This window comes from Paroedura picta, chromosome 10 (assembly GCF_049243985.1).
Source record: "Paroedura picta isolate Pp20150507F chromosome 10, Ppicta_v3.0, whole genome shotgun sequence".
Taxonomy (NCBI): Eukaryota; Metazoa; Chordata; class Lepidosauria; order Squamata; family Gekkonidae; genus Paroedura; species Paroedura picta.
In genome coordinates, this window is record NC_135378.1 from 3,415,293 (window position 1) to 3,431,345 (window position 16,053).

The following is a 16,053-nucleotide window of genomic DNA, read 5'->3' on the forward strand; positions in this document are numbered from 1 at the left end:
TTCAACATACATTCCATGTTGCAATCCTTCTGGTTTTCTTGTGGCTCAGGCCTCTGCATGTTGGGCTACCCCGGCAGCTAAGTGTCCATAAATGCCCAGGTTACTGGCAGAGAGCTGTCAACCTTCCCCAGTGGCTTGTTCAGTGCTTCATGGCCTGGGGGCTACCATTCCACACCATGGCCTGGGGGCTACCATTCTTCACACAGAATTTTCTTGGCAAGAAAAACGGGGTGGTTTGCCAGGTCCTTCCCCAGGCTTCTGCAATTGGCCTGTGGGCTGTGAGCTCCGCACTTCACCCCCTTACCACGTTGAGGAATACAGTAGGACTTCAAGGGCGCAAAGCAGTTTACAAACAACTTTTCCCTTCCTCTCCCACAATAGACAACCTGTGAAGGATGTGGGAGAGGTCTGTGAGAGGTCTGAGAGAACTGGGAATGGGCTGCAGTTACTGCAGTTACTGATTGGGCCCTCCGAGTGTCCATCCAGGGCCAAGCAGCCAATGGGGAGGCGTGCAAAGTGCCTTCCTACTGGCCCCTCACCAGGACAGACCAAAATTCCATTCACCCAGCCCAGTCTGGCTGCCAGTCTGCTCCTGACCACCGCAGGGAGAGGAGGTCAGTAGGGCTTCCAAGGGGGATGAGAACAGAGGCCGCGCCAGCCCTTTTCGCCCCAAGGCTATCCTGTCAAGTCCAACTGCAAATGGCCTCAGAGCCCTGACAGAGCTGGCAGGAGGCTGCAGAGTGCTTTCCCTCCCCCCCTTCAGACCTGCTGCGAAGGAGCCTCTGACAGGCCCTGACTGGGGGGAGGGAGGCCTTTCCAAGAGCAATGCAGGGGAGCCTGAAGACCTTCCTTTTGAGGGTGGGGAACTTTCCCCTTCTGCCAAACAGTTGCCTGACAGGGAGGCCACAGAAAAGCCCCTTCTCACTTAAAATACTGCTCTGCCCGGGGGTTAGACACAGCCAAGCCATGTGTCTTTCTTCTTTGCAACTCTCTGCAGATTTGAGGCCACTGCACAGTGTTATTCTGCAGAGGAAGCTGGCTCTTTTGTCTCCTGTTTCATCTGCACAACAACCCTGTGCAGTAGGCCTCAAGTATTTCAATTCAACAACAACCTATGTGGGAGGCCTTAAATGTTTCTTCTCTACCACAACCCTGTCCAAAGTAGCCCTTTCTGCCTGGGGAGCTGATCTTTATACTCTGCAGGTGAGCTGTAATTCCAGGAGCTCTCCAGGCCACACCTGTAGGTTGGCTACCCCTGGGTTGGAAATATTCCTAGAGGTTTGGAGGTGGGACTTCAAAATCGTACAATGCCTCAGAGTCCAGCCTTCAAAGGAGCCATTTTTGCCTGCAGTTGGTAGGGAATGGTGCAGGAGTGTCCCTCCTGGGCTATGGGTTATGGCCAGCCGTTACCAGCAACTGTTTGTATTCTGGGGCGCAGACAGGCAGACCAGCATCAGTCCTGTGAGTCTGGAAAGTGCAGGAAGATCTAAATAAATATTTACAGCCTGAAACTAAATAGAGAACAAGTAAATGTCTGGAGACACATCGTAACTGAAATAGTAACTGGCAAATAAGGTTGGCCTGGCAAATAAAAAAACAGTATTAAAAACCTTACTAAGGTCAAGACTGCTGTGCACAGAGAGTCTTCCTCTTAGGGTTGCCAGCTTCCCTGTGAGGCTCGCTACCCCACCTCCCTCATGTGGAGTCTGCTATGGGGAGAGAAAGGGAAGACGATTGGAAAATGCTTTGAGACACCTGAGGCCTGTTGGGTCACTGCGGCCCATTCCCAGTTCTCTCAGATCTCTCACAACCCTACATACCTCACAGGTTGACTATTGTGAAGAGACAAATGGAAAAGGTGTTTGTAAACCGCTTTGAGACTCCTTTGGGTAGTAAGCAATAGGGTACAAAAATCCGTTCTTCTAAGGAGCAACCATGAAAGAAGCATGTGGGCATATAACATTTTACCAACAGTGAAAATATGGGAGACAGAAGGAACAGGGTGGACACCTGTGTACTGTGACTACCCTATGTGTATTAGGGCAGAGGGGCATTTCGGTGAATGTGGCCTAATTCACACAAGAAGGGAAATGACGCAGAACTGGGGGGAATTGGTTGCCATGTAATCTTCCCCTAAGAAGAGTCTCCAGTCTGATTTTCCCTTCACATATCTGAGGACATGGCTCTGGAAAGCTCATCTGTAACCACTATGCCACCATTCCCAAAGGTCAGTCCTCTCCCACAATCAACGAACATTCCACACCACAGGTTCTTGACACCCATATCTCCACACCCATGGCCTCATTTGCCACCATGCCACCACAACCTACCACACAACACACATGACAACCCCATGCCCTTACAGACTGGACAACTCCTCCCCTTCCTCTTCCCACTGCCAAGCTCTAGCGCCCGTTGTATTCTTGGAGACAACGGGCTTTGCCCCTAGTAAATATAAAATAGAGCAAAATATTAAAGAGTAGAGGGGCCCACTGCTGGCCTACCCGGAGTCCTGTTTAGCAGCTGGGGTGAAGCATCTGGAGGTGGATGGGCTGGCGCATAGCACTGGAGTCACACATCATGCTGGTGGCTGGGGCGAGGGCAAGCCAGCCAGGTGGTCGTGGCCCACGGTGGCCGAGTCTGTTGTCCTGGTGGAGCCGGGCCACTACGGGTGTAATAGGCTGGCGGGCAAGGTAGGGCATGGGAGGAGCGGCATCCTAGGCAACCAGGTAGCGTCTGGCCACGAGGCTGGCTCGTGTGCCTCGTGGCCGGTTCCTGTCCCAGTCAGTGCTCCGCCCACAGGGGCTTTTCGTAAATATTAATCCAAATGGTAAGGATAACATGCTACCAGGCTGACCGGCAAGAACAAGAGAAAGAAGATGTGGGAACTTCCATATTATAATTTTGTTTTAAAAGCTGAAAAAAGACAAAATGGTCTGTCTTAGTTCCCTGCCCCCTTCCACCATATTTGGCACAAAAGGATGTCATCATACCTCTCTCTTCAAATGTCTAGATTTAGACCACTATGCATTTAAACCAAGCCCAAGCTTACAGATGGAGGGGGGGAGGTTGCATGTTATACAAATAGTGCATGCCATTGAGTCTGTACATACTGCTTTTCTACTAACCTGTTGAAAGATTCTGTAGTTTCTCACTTTCTCAATGGATTCATCCCACACAACTAATACCTTGAAAAAAGAAAAGCACAACTCAGCATTTGCAACAGTATAATCACAGAATCACAGAATCATAGAGTTGGAAGGGGCCATACAGGCCATCTAGTCCAACCCCCTGATCAACGCAGGATCAGCTCAAAGCATCCTAAAGCATCCACGAAAAGTGCGTATCCAACCTTTGCTTGAAGATTGCCAGAAGATCACCACCTCCTTAGGCAGCTTATTCCACTGCTGAACTACTCTGACTGTGAAATTTTTTTCCCTCTAGCCTATATTGTTGTACTTGTAGTTTAAACCCATTTCTGCGCGTCCTTTCCTCTGCAGCCTACGGAAACAGCATCCTGCCCTCCTCCAAGTGACAACCTTTCAAATACTTAAAGAGGGCTATCATGTCCTCTCTCAACCTCCTTTTCTCCAGGCTGAACATTCCCAAGTCATTAATAAATATGTTACCGGACTGGTTACAACAACTCTTTGAGTGCGGTTTTCTAACCAATTCCCTATCCACCTAACTATCTGAAAATCCAGATTGTAGTTGTTCAATTTATCCATCAGAACATCATGGGGAACCTTATCAAAAGCTTTACTAAAATCCAAGTAAACGACATTATCCGAATTTCCACGATCCAGCAAACCAGTTACTAGGTCAAAAAAGGAAAACAGGTTGGTCTGACAGGACCTCTTGGAAACAAATCTATGCTGACTTCCTCCCTTTTTTGAAGATTGGAATAACGTTTGCTCTCTTCCAGTCCACCGGGACATCTCCAGTCCTTAAAGAAGTCCCGAAGATGACGGACAAAGGTTCTGCAAGTTCTCTGGAAAGTTCTTTGCGCACTCTCGGGTGCATTTCATCCGGCCCAGGGGATCTGAACTCATCCAGTGCAGCTAAATGCCTCTCGACAACATCTCTGTCCATGTCAACCTGCCACCCAGACGCTATCCCTTGGCTACTGCCATCTCTAGATGTGCCTAAACCCTTTGACCTGTGGGAAAAAACAGATATAAAATAGGCGCTGATCCTTTCTGCTTTCTCTGAATCCTCCGTTAGAGTTTGTCCATCCCCACCCAATAGTGGGCCTATTGCCTCCTTTACGTTTGCTCCTCACATAACTGGAAAACCTGTTCTTGTTACAATGGGCTTCCCTGGCCAATCTTAGCTCACTCTCAGCTTTGGCCTCAGCAGTGCTCCAACCATCTTCAGCAAGTATCTTGCAAACAGAATGAATATGTGGAAATTCCATTTAGATGAAAATCAAGATGTTTATCAGTAGGAACAAGGTTGCACTTATCTGTAACTGTTATTCATCATGTGGTCTGTGCAGGCTACCACAAGCCAGCGCTGGTGAGAAGCTAATGAGCTTTCTGAGCAAAGAATCATAAATTCCCAGGTGACTTTCCCATCCAAAAGTGACATGATGTGGGAGGGGTGAGCATTCTCCCCTCAGTTCTCCCATTGTCACCAGGAACAGGTAAAAGAAAAAAGGAATCCACAGTAGGGATAGGAGGGATAGGAGGGATGGATGTGTGCCTGCACAGAAGACCATTTGATGAACAACAGTTACTGGCAAGTGCTACCTTGTTTTCATCATTGTGGCTTCTGTGCAATCCCAATAGGACCAGCCCTTCTATCCAACAGGACCAGTTTACAGCAGTGCCCTACTGCAGTGCAGCATACAAAGGATTTTCTTTGCCAGCAATTGCACTGCCTTAGAAATTCCTAAGCACTGGAGAACCTTTCTTTGGCTTACCTGGATGGCAGATACCTTTGCATTCCTCATTCCCAACAGGTTTGTCCTGGTCATACGGGCTGAGACAACTGACTATGCATGATTATACTGACCCGGTTAAAGTGATGTCCCCAACATATTACATTCATTTTAACAAATTCCTCTGAAAATTCCACACTTCCTTTCTCCTTCTAGACTCCTCTGAAGAAATCACTTGTAATGTACCAAAACTTTGTATAATGGCATGCACAATCAAAAATTCCTCTTTGCCCTTAACTCTAGGTTTAATAGAGTTATCTGGGGGAGCCTCAGCTGCCTCCGGTTGAATAAGACTCAGAACTATTATGCACTTTTGAAGTAATTCCTGAAAATCCTCTTGCTTAAAAAACCTTTGAGTCTGTTCAGGAACCGAAAAATCTTCAACGACCCCCTCCTCATCATTTAAAAACACCCCTTTCTCTAATTCAATACCAGATGACTCAGGTGATACATGCTGCTCATAACATCTTTTCCTAGCAGCTTTAGTTTAAATAGGATGAGTTACATGCTCATGCTGTACTGATGATGGAGGGGAGTAATAGTCAGGTGGATAGGGAATTGGTTAGATAACCGCACTCAAAGAGTTGTTGTCAATGGTGTTTCATCAGACTGGAGAGAGGTGAGTAGCGGGGTACCTCAGGGCTCGGTGCTCGGCCCGGTACTTTTTAACATATTTATTAATGATCTAGGTGAGGGGGTGGAGGGACTATTCATCAAGTTTGGAGATGACACCAAATTGGGAGGACTGGCAAATACTCCGGAAGATAGAGACAGAGTTCAACGAGATCTGAACACAATGGAAAAATGGGCAAATGAGAACAAGATGCAATTTAATAAAGACTAGTAAAAAAGCCCATTGTATCCAGAAGACAATGGGCGCATGCAGGCAGGGACCAGAGCGAGGGGCAGGCGAGGGACAGAGCAAGGGACAGGCTACCTGAAAGAGGAGGCGGGTGGCGGCTCCTCGGCGTCTCGTGGTTTTTGGTGGGGAGTCCCAGGCGTGGTGCGCTGGGCTGCGGCGGCTCCTCTGCGTTTTGTTGATCTTCTGCGGCTGGGGGTGGGTGGGTTCTTTCTGCTGCTTCTCGGAGGCCACGCCCGCGGATCGGGCCGCGCCCGGCCGCGCCGGCGGGGCCGCGTCCGGCCGCGCCGGCGGGGCCGCGTCCGGCCGCGCCGGCGGGGCAGCGCCCGGCCGCGCCCGCCTGCCGATTGGTCCCTCTGATTGTCTGTCATGAGGAAGGGTCCAATCCGGACCCTTCCTCATCCCGGACACATCCCGCCCCAGAACCCCTTACTATTTTATTTAGTCCGTGGCGCCCGTGGCGCCACGGGCGGTGTACAGATAAGTGTAAAGTCTGCATCTGGGTCAGAAAAATGAAAAACATGCCTACTGGATGGGGGATACGCTTCTAGGTAACACTGTGTGTGAACGAGACCTTGGGGTACTTGTGGATTGTAAACTAAACATGAGCAGGCAGTGTGATGCAGCGGTAAAAAAGGTAAATGCCATTTTGGGCTGTATCAACAGGGGCATCACATCAAAATCACAAGATGTCATAGTCCCATTGTATACGGCACTGGTCAGACCACACCTGGAGTACTGTGTACAGTTCTGGAGGCCTCACTTCAAGAAGGACGTAGATAAAATTGAAAGGGTACAGAGGAGAGCGACGAGGATGATCTGGGGCCAAGGGACCAAGCCCTATGAAGATAGGTTGAGGGACTTGGGAATGTTCAGCCTGGAGAAAAGGAGGTTGAGAGGGGACATGATAGCCCTCTTTAAGTATTTGAAAGGTTGTCATTTGGAGGAGGGCAGGATGCTGTTTCCATTGGCTGCAGAGGAGAGGACACGCATTAATGGGTTTAAACTTCAAGTACAACGATATAGGCTAGATATCAGGAAAAAATTTTTCAGTCAGAGTAGTTCAGCAGTGGAATAGGCTGCCTAAGGAGGTGGTGAGCTCCCCCTCACTGGCAGTCTTCAAGCAAAGGTTGGATACACACTTTTCTTGGATGCTTTAGGATGCTTAGGGCTGATCCTGCGTTGAGCAGGCGGTTGGACTAGATGGCCTGTATGGTCCCTTGCAACTCTAGGATTCTATGAATCTATGATTCTAATAAGCCTTACAGTATGTGATTCATTAACATAGGAGGTAAAGGCATATTAGGCAGCTGTATATTGGACCTCTGCTGGCAAAGAGAGGCCATTTCATCTCTTAGCATGCCTTGCAAAAATTTATACATCTCTACAGACATGCCCTGTGGCAGTCCTTCAGTCAAGCCTCCTTCAGCTGCAGTACTGGGCTGTGCAAGCCCCATAGATCCTTCCAATTAGGGACACCACTTCCTTGAACATCAGACAAATTAGGCATACTTCTGTGGAGCTCACAGACATGCCCGCAAAATGGCCACCCGCCATGAGGGAAGTGCCTGCAGCCACGTTTGATGACCCAAAATGGCCACCGGAGACAGAATCGTGCTGCAGCTCAGAAGCGCCAGATGTTTCTTCAGTGCGCCGCTTCTTTGAACTCTTGCTAGAAGCCTTTTTGACTTAGCCCCTGTCTCCGGGGCTGCCACGGTGAAGACGGCCCGTGCTTGGGCAGCATCTGCCAGGCCCGTTGCTCCACCGGCTGCAGATTTAGCAGCCAGGAGATCTGAGTCAGAAAGATAACCGTTGTTTAAAATGCCTGTCTCCATTGGAGCTTTTTTTGTTTACTGTGCACTCATTCACCAAACACAGCACTCCCTAATTAACTTAACAATTACACTAACTACCTACTATTAACTCTTAACTATCCATTAACTAATTTACTATTCTCAATGAATTTAATAACAATACTATTTTAACTACTTTTTAAAACTATCTTAAACCTATTCTAAACTCTAATATCAGCTATAAGAAGGAATATATAGAAGGGGAAAAGCAATTAAGTCAGTTCTAAGCTCAGACGACCTCACTCCCTGCGAGGCAGGAGAAAACTGGAGAAGATGGGTGGTTCTACCAGGGAGACAGGAAGAGGAGGCAGTTTTTTCTGTTGATCCTGCCTCCCTAGCAACAGCGGTGAGAACCACCCATCAAGGATGGAGTCCAAGAACCAGGGGAGAGTCATGTTGGCATTCATTGAAGCATTGGTCTGTAAAACTGCGGAATCTCCAGTTCTTGCCTGAAGAATCCTGGGTCTGGACAAGGTCTATAAACCGAGTGGAATGCTGGCTTCTTTTTCATCTGCATGCCTATGCTATTTGGTTTGTTATGGTCAGATGGGTAGATTGACTCCACAGAATGTATTGTTCTGTCTCTTCCTCCTACATTCTCACCTCCCTCGTCCCACTCTTCCCATCCTTGAATTTCCAGCTGCCTTTATAGTCTTCCCTTGGAAGCTTCCAATGTTAATTGGGTATCACGGGTGTGAGGGTAAAGGGGTTATATCCAGTGATGACTATGTTTTGTGTTGAGTTAACTTGCTTGCTCTATAATAAACCTTTCTTATGCATCTAGTCAAAGACTGTGTTTTCTTGTCAATGAAGAAACCTGACACAGCTCCAGTGAGAGACAATCAGCGGGCTGACATTTCATCAGAAGCATGGTCACAATTTTATGTGGTATGATAACACCTATCATTAGTAACTTGTTTTTAAACACCAGAAAAGGAACACAACCTTTAAAGAAAACAGTGATTCATGCCTAGTCTATCAGGAAACAAGCAGTTGAGATCCAGCGAACTCACACCAAAGACATCACTCTTGGGCTTCAGGGTGAAGCTTTAAGTTAAAGTCTTTATTGGGGAAGTCAGCATCCAGAGTCTACACTCATGGACAGAGACAACAGAGAAGGGGGTGGCATGGTTTATATACCTGGGCCATGGGAAAGGGACAATTGAACTACCTGAGGTGAGAACTGGGCATTGACACAGGAAAATAGGATATGAGTGTTCTTTGATATGGGAAGGTCTTGAAGTGATTCAAACATCTGTTGTTTAGCCTAGCCAGAGAGAACAGCCTTGAAGGGAGATAGCAAGGAGCTGTGGAAGCAGGAAATGCAAGTGGAGGCAAGAGGAGGGGTGGTGCTTCTGAGCCCGACTGAGATGCCAGAACGGAGCAGGAGTTCCGGGAGTAATAGGAATTCAATAACTTGTATATTAAGCCACCGGGGCAGGAATCAGGGGTTCATGACATAGTCATTGTGAGGTGTTTCTGCCTTGTTGTCATCTAGGGACTGGTTAGGCTGACTGGATCTACAACCCAGTTGGCTCCTAGACTGCTAATGGGAAGGAAGCCTTTGAGCCTGCAAAGGGGGGTACCTCCCCATTGGTTATTGAAACTATATGGCTATGAAGCTAAAAACCTCTGAAATTGGAACCCATAACTTTATTTGGAGGACCCGGTGATACCTAGGGTCCTAGCCATTACTTTATTTATTTCTTTATAAATTCAGAGATCCCATCTGTTTGCTTCCTAGTTTTATTTATTTATTTATTTATTTATTTATTTATTTATTTATTTATCTATCTATCCTAAAGAGTTCTTTCCCCTTGAAGGGAAGATCTTTAAGTTGAGCTCTAGTGTCATTTGGGAGGGTGGAAGCAGTAAGCCAAGTGTATCTCTTCATCATGATTCAAGTTCCCTTGGCTCTGCTATGGCAGTTGGTGTCATGCCATGCTGCGTTAACTTGTTGCTTCCCTGAACTTACGGACTTCAGTGTTGATAGCTTTAGTTGTAGGTTTGAGGTCTGTTTGGAAGCGTGTCCAAAAGGGGGGTCACAGAACCATAGAATTATGGAGTTGGAAGGGATCTCCAGGGTCATCTGGTCTAACCCCCTACAGCAGTGGTTCTCAACCTGGGGTTGGGGCTCCTTTGGGAGTCGAACAACCCTTTCACAGGGTTGCAGCAGGGTGAGCAACCTGGCTGGGGGGGGGAGGGGAATGACTGCTACTGTTGCTGCTCCTCCTGCAGGTGGTTGCCAGCCGCTCCAGCAGTGCCTCCAGCGCAGTGCAGTCTCCCACCAGGTGCTCCAAGTGGCAGCACAGCCCAGTGGGACAAGAGTCAGAACTGAACTGAGAAACCCCGGGGGAAAAACCAATTTATATGGATCTTCACGACATTGGTCAATTTCAATTTAGTTTCTGTGAACAAATACTTATGGTTGGGGGTCACCACAACATGAGGAACTGTATTAGGGTTGCGGCACTGGAAGGTTGAGAACCACTGCCCTACAGAATGCAGGAAATGGCCACAAGAGTCAAGCTACACAATCCCTTCTGTTCACCTATTTATGATCTGCCTAAGTTCACAGAATTAGCATTTCTGTCAGATGGCTATCCAGCCTCTGCTTAAAAACTTCCAAGGAAGGAGAACCTACCACCTCCTGAGTGAGCCTATTCCACTGAGGAACCACTCTGTCAGGAAGTTCTTCCAGATGTCTAGCCAAAAATTATTTTGAATTAATTTGAACCCACTGGTTCTTCTCAGGCCCTCTGGGGCAACAGAAAACAACTCTGCTCCATCCTCTATATGACAGCCCTTCAAGTATTTGAAGATGGCTTTCATGTCACCTCTTAGTTGTCTTCTCTACAGGCTAAACAGACCAGGCTCCTTCAACCTTTCCTCAAACGACTTGGTCTCCAAACCCCTTGTTTTTGTACCTCTCCTCTAGACATGCTTGTTTCTCTACACACTTCTTCAACTGTGGTGCCCAAAATTGAACCTGGCACTCTTAAGGTAAAGGTAAAGGTATCCCATGTGCAAGCAGGCTGCTGGAATTGAACTCCCAGCCTCATGGGCAGAGCTTTCAGACTGCATTTCTGCTGCCTTACCACTCTGCGCCACAAGAGGCTCTCCACCTAACTGTAATAGGATCTATACTGCATTTTACCAGCTTGTCAACAAGAATATCATGTGGAACCTGATCAAAAGCTTTACTGAAATCCAGATAAACTATATCCACAGCATACCCCTTATCCATCAAGGTAGAACAGGGGAATTCTGTTCTTAAAAAGAAATCTTGCAACAACCTATTATGGCTGCACAGTTTGCTACCTTGAGCCCCATGGTTCCTGAGGAGGACACCTTTCTCTCCATACCATCTATCTTCTTCCCCTCCTTGTATGTGAGAGAAGAATGGGTGTCAGATCTCCCTTTGGCTGGGAGAACAGATGAAAATATTGATTTTGCCTTAGGATGTCTAAACAAGGAGGAACAATCATCCTCCACCCTGCATAAATTTTCTAGTTTCTTGGGGTATGATGAGCTGGGGTGGACTCCTAGAGTCACCTGGCGGATGCCCTTAATGAACAGAAGGGCAATAGGGCCTGATCCTGGAGAATATAGGGCCTCCATAATTGGGTCCTCATACATAGGCCTGATTGATTGAAGAAATCAGTCAGTCAGTAACCTTTTATTGGCCTAAAATAAGTGTAAAACATATAGAAATAGGACTTAAAAATGCAACGAGGTAATAAAATAGGCCATGGGGTTACATAACCGAACAGATCTTAAAATGAGCTATAAAATATAGAATACAAAAAAGGGAGCATATTATAGAAGTATCTTAATTAGGACTCTGGCGACTATAATGGTTACCTCTGGGTCTCTGTCAGAGAGCAGAGAGCAGGAATTGCAAGGTCATAGACTTACTTACAGAAGGCTTTTCTCAGCAAGGCAACAAAACTATCATCCCGACATCACTCATATATGGGGTCTAGCAAAATGTGTGAAATGGAATCAGGGCAGCCAGAACTGCACGGGCAGAGGATAAGTAATCTAGATTCAGAGTCTTAGCCATACAAATTAATTGTTCAGAATATAACCACAATTAATCCGGAGATGAAGCTCCGGTCCCCTGATAACATCATCTGCAGAAGGCAGAGGGTGGGTGTCAGAACCAATGTCAGAGTCCTTATACCCGATGCCATCCGATTCTGAGACTTTCAGTACTGTGTTGACCTTGAGTCGGCGTCAATTATCCATGGCTGATAACTATGAGACAGTGGATGGTGGGTAAGTCGATGTAAGCATGCTGCCTTGTTCCCACCTCTGCCAATCTCATTTCATTGGAAACAAGACCCAAGACTGTTTAAATGGTCTGACAAAGAGTGCTTGCACTCGAAAGCTTACGTCCTGAATAAATCTTTGTTGGTCTTAAAGGTGCTACTGGACTCTTGATTTTATTGTGCTACTTCAGACCAGCATGGCTACCCATTTGTATCTGTCTCAATGGAGTCATTGCTGTCTTGATGGCGTTGTTTGGAGGATTACTCCAAAGGAATTGGCATGACATTATCCTTGGAACCATGCGACGATGGATCATGTTACACTGATACTGAAGGGGTCCTTGATGTCAGGGCAGAGACAATCTGGTGATGGAGAGGACTTCCATTGCCATCAGTGGTTGTTTGGCATCATCGCATTGAGATCAGTGAGAGCTTGGTGACATCACAATTGCCAACAGCAGCATCAACCTTGTTGGTGACAGGGATTCTTGGCATCGGAGAGGAGTTTGGTTTTGAGGTGAGTCCAATCAACACGGTGACCCCAAGTTTTTCAATTATTTCTTGGACTTCTTCCCACCACCATCCCTGCCCCAGGTATCAATTGGTGCAGTATTCTGACTCAATATCAATCTTTAACAAAGCAAAGTCTCCAAGACTGCTAAATTCAGGAGACAGATCTATTTTAGATGACATCTGCAGAGGTACTGTCCAGGTTCTTAAAATTCCCCATGAACTGTGCTTTATGAAATCTCCCTTTCAGAAAGACAACACAAACTGCATTTCATATTCAAGATAATTATTTTCTATTACCTTTCCAGTTTTTGTAGATGAGTTTCGTATGCAGAATAATCCAGTTTTTGGATGCGCAGTCAGATTTTCAGATTTGAACATCCTAAAATAGTGTGAGAAACAGAAAAGTAAGCCTGGAATGGACTTACTAAAACTAGATATTTACTTCTCAATAACACTAACATCTTAAGACTGACTAAAGCTTGTAAAGCTGCCAAACTCCTGGGTGTTTCTCAAAGAATTAGGACTGGTAGAAACTAGGCATACAAAGAACCACATAACCTGCCTGCCCACCTCTGGTCACACTTGAATCACCAATCAAAATGGCTGAAAAGCTGACCGTGTATGTAAAAGCATATTGATGTTAGCTTCATGCAGAGAACTAGAAGGCACAAGGGACAACACAAATATGAACTGGAATATATACATTATTCATTTCATCAAGATTGGAATATAATTTTTAAATAATTTTTAAATTATTATTATCCAAGAAATATTGCTTTTCTTGCATAGAATAGAATAATAGAATAATGGAAGGGACCTCATAGGTTATCTAGTCCAATCCCCTGCACTCATAACCCTATCCCCAATCCACTGTCACCTGCCACCTCCTTAAGCCTTCATAGAATCAGCCTCTCCATCAGATGGCTATCCAGCCTCTGTTTAAAAATCTTCAAAGATGCAGAACCCACCACCCCCTGAGGAAGCCTGTTCCACTGAGAAACCACTCTAACTGTCAGGAACTTCTTCTGGATGTTTAGACGGAATTTCTTTTGAATTAATTTCATCCCGTTGGTTCTGGTCAGTCCCTTTGGGGCAAGAGAGAACAAATCTGCTCCATCCTCTATATCAGGGGTAGTCAACCTGTGGTCCTCCAGATGTCCATGGACTACAATTCCCATGAGCCCCTGCCAGTGTTTGATGGCAGGGGCTCATGGGAATTGTAGTCCATAAACATCCGGAGGACCACAGGTTGACTACCCCTGCTCTATATGGTAGCCTTTTAAATACCTGAAGATGGTTATCAAATCCCCTCTCAGTCGTCTCATCTCCAGGCTAAACGGACCAAGCTCCCCCAACCTTTCTTCACACATCTTTGTTGCCCTCCTCTGGATACACTCCAGTTTGTCTACATCCCTCTTCAACTGGGGTGCCGAACCAGAGCAGAGCAAAGTGCACATCACCTCCCGTGATCTGGACACGATACTCCGTTTGATACAGCCCAAAATCCCATTTGCCTTTTCAGCCACTGAGCCACGCAGCTGACTCATGTTCAATGTATGGTCTACTAAGACTCCTAGATCCTTTTTGCACATGCTACTGCCAAGACAAATCTCCCCCATCCTATATTGGTGTATTTGGTTTTTCCTACCTAAATGCAGAACTTATCATTTGTCCCTATTGAACTTCATTTTATTGGTTAGGAGTGCAGACTTCTAATCTGGCAAGCTGGGTTCGATTCTGCGCTCCCCCACATGCAGCCAGCTGGATGACTTTGGGCTTGCCATGGCACTGATAAAACTGTTGTGACTGAGCAGTGATATCAGAGCTCTCTCAGCCTCACCTACCTCACAGGATGTCTGTTGTGGGGAGAGGAAAGGGAAGGCGACTGTAAGCCGCTTTGAGTCTCCTTCGGGTAGAGAAAAGCGGCATATAAGAACCAACTCTTCTTCTTCTTCTATTCTGTTTAGCCCACTTATTCAGTTTACACCACCAGCTTTGTGTAGCGGTTAGGAATGTGGACTTCTAATCTGGCAAGCCGGGTTTGAATCTGTGCTCCCGCACATGCAACCAGCTGAGTGACTTTGGGCTCACCACAACACTGAGAAAACTGCTCTGACTGAGCAGGAATATCAGGGCTCTCTCAGCCCCACTTCACAGGGTGTTTGTTGTGGGAAGAGGAAAGGGAAGGCAATTGTAAGCCGCTTTGAGACTCCTTCACTGCAATCCCCTCAGGACGACATCTTTAGCCACACCCCCATGCTGTTGAATTATGATGTTGGAGACAAATGCTGTGAATACCACGGTCAGCCAAAGTTACCAACAAGAAAGTTGGTAGGAGAGGAACTGAGAGGAGCAAACAAACTATGTCATTAGAAGGGAAGATATTACGGCTAAAGCTCACTTATTTTGGACACATCATGCGATCAAACTTGCTAGAAAAATCATTAATGCTTGGCATGGTCAGCAGCAAAAGGAAACGTAGTCACCAAAGGAGCCACTGGCTCGACACGATCAAAGCCAATACAGTGATGACCATGAACCAATTAAAAGAAGAAGTCAGAGACAGGGGCGCATGGGGAAGACTTTCCTATAGGATCGCCAAGGGTCAGACACGACTGAACGGATGACATCATCATCATCATATAGAGCAGTGGTCCCCAACCCCTGGTCCGGGGACCGGTACCAGTCCGTAGATCAGTTGGTACTGAGCTGCAGTTCCTCCTTGTCCTCCTCCCCGGCTGCTGCCTCAGGGGCTGCCCTTCCACTCTGCCGCCAGCATAACTTTGGTGGTCTCCATGGCTGGGGCTCCCCCTCGGCGTGGCATTGTGCAGCTGCTGCTGGCAGCACCCCCCAGCAGGTGGCGAAAAGTCAGGGGCGCTAGCGGGAAAGCAAGTGGAGCAGGGGCTCAGGCGGCGGCGACCTCCCTCAGCAAAAGACTATCCCCCCCAGGGCCTCAGTAAAATTGTCAAGCGTTGACCGGTCCCCGGTGAAAAAAGGTTGGGGGACCACTGTTGTAGAGCACCCATATTTAGCCTATGCTGAGGCAGCTACATTGGTTGCCAGTTTTGGCCCGAATCAAGTTTAAGGTTTTGGTATTGACCATCTGCGGCTTGACCTTAACCGATCTGAGGGACCGTTTATGCTCCCTGCAAAGCTCTTCACTCTGTGGGTACTAATCTGATGGTGGTTCCTGGCCCTAAAGACGTTTGCCTGGCCTCAACAAGCATCAGGACTTTTTTGGTCCAAGCCCCAATGTGGAAGAACAAGCTCCCGGGAGAGTTGAGGGTCCAATGGAGCTATCACAGTTCCGCTGGGGCTGTAAAACAGAGCTCTTCTGCCAGATCCTGTGTCGAGGTCAGAGTTAAGATCCATGTGGCCCCTCCTCTGGATAAGTATTTCCATCATTGCATCCCACCCCTGGGTGGTCTGCTCAGGAGATAGGGGATATTTTTGGCTGCCATTCATTGTAGACTTAATTGAGGGTTTTAATGTACTGAATGTGTTTTATTGTTACCTGCCACAAGTCTCTGAAGAAGTGGTGGGACATAAATTTTAAAATAAATAAATAAAAACAAAAACTGTAAAGTGGATGGTTTTAATATATAATTTTAA

General features: G+C 46.9%; 1 protein-coding gene across 8 annotated transcripts in view; it reads right to left on the reverse strand.

Moving 5' to 3' along the window:
* The window catches only part of SH3BP2 (SH3 domain binding protein 2), a 78,355-nt gene that overhangs the window by 9,581 nt on the left and 52,721 nt on the right, over positions 1-16,053 (reverse strand). For 6 of the 8 annotated variants that reach the window (XM_077302026.1, XM_077302025.1, XM_077302023.1 and 3 more), the window contains 2 exons: positions 12,739-12,820; positions 3,129-3,188 (listed from right to left, as the gene is read on the reverse strand). In XM_077302026.1, coding sequence (XP_077158141.1) covers positions 3,129-3,188; positions 12,739-12,820 — 142 coding nt within the window. Of the gene's footprint in view, positions 1-3,128; positions 3,189-6,490; positions 11,342-12,738; positions 12,821-16,053 lie in introns of those variants that run through there. The other 2 variants (XR_013225140.1, XM_077302028.1) reach the window with 2 other exon arrangements.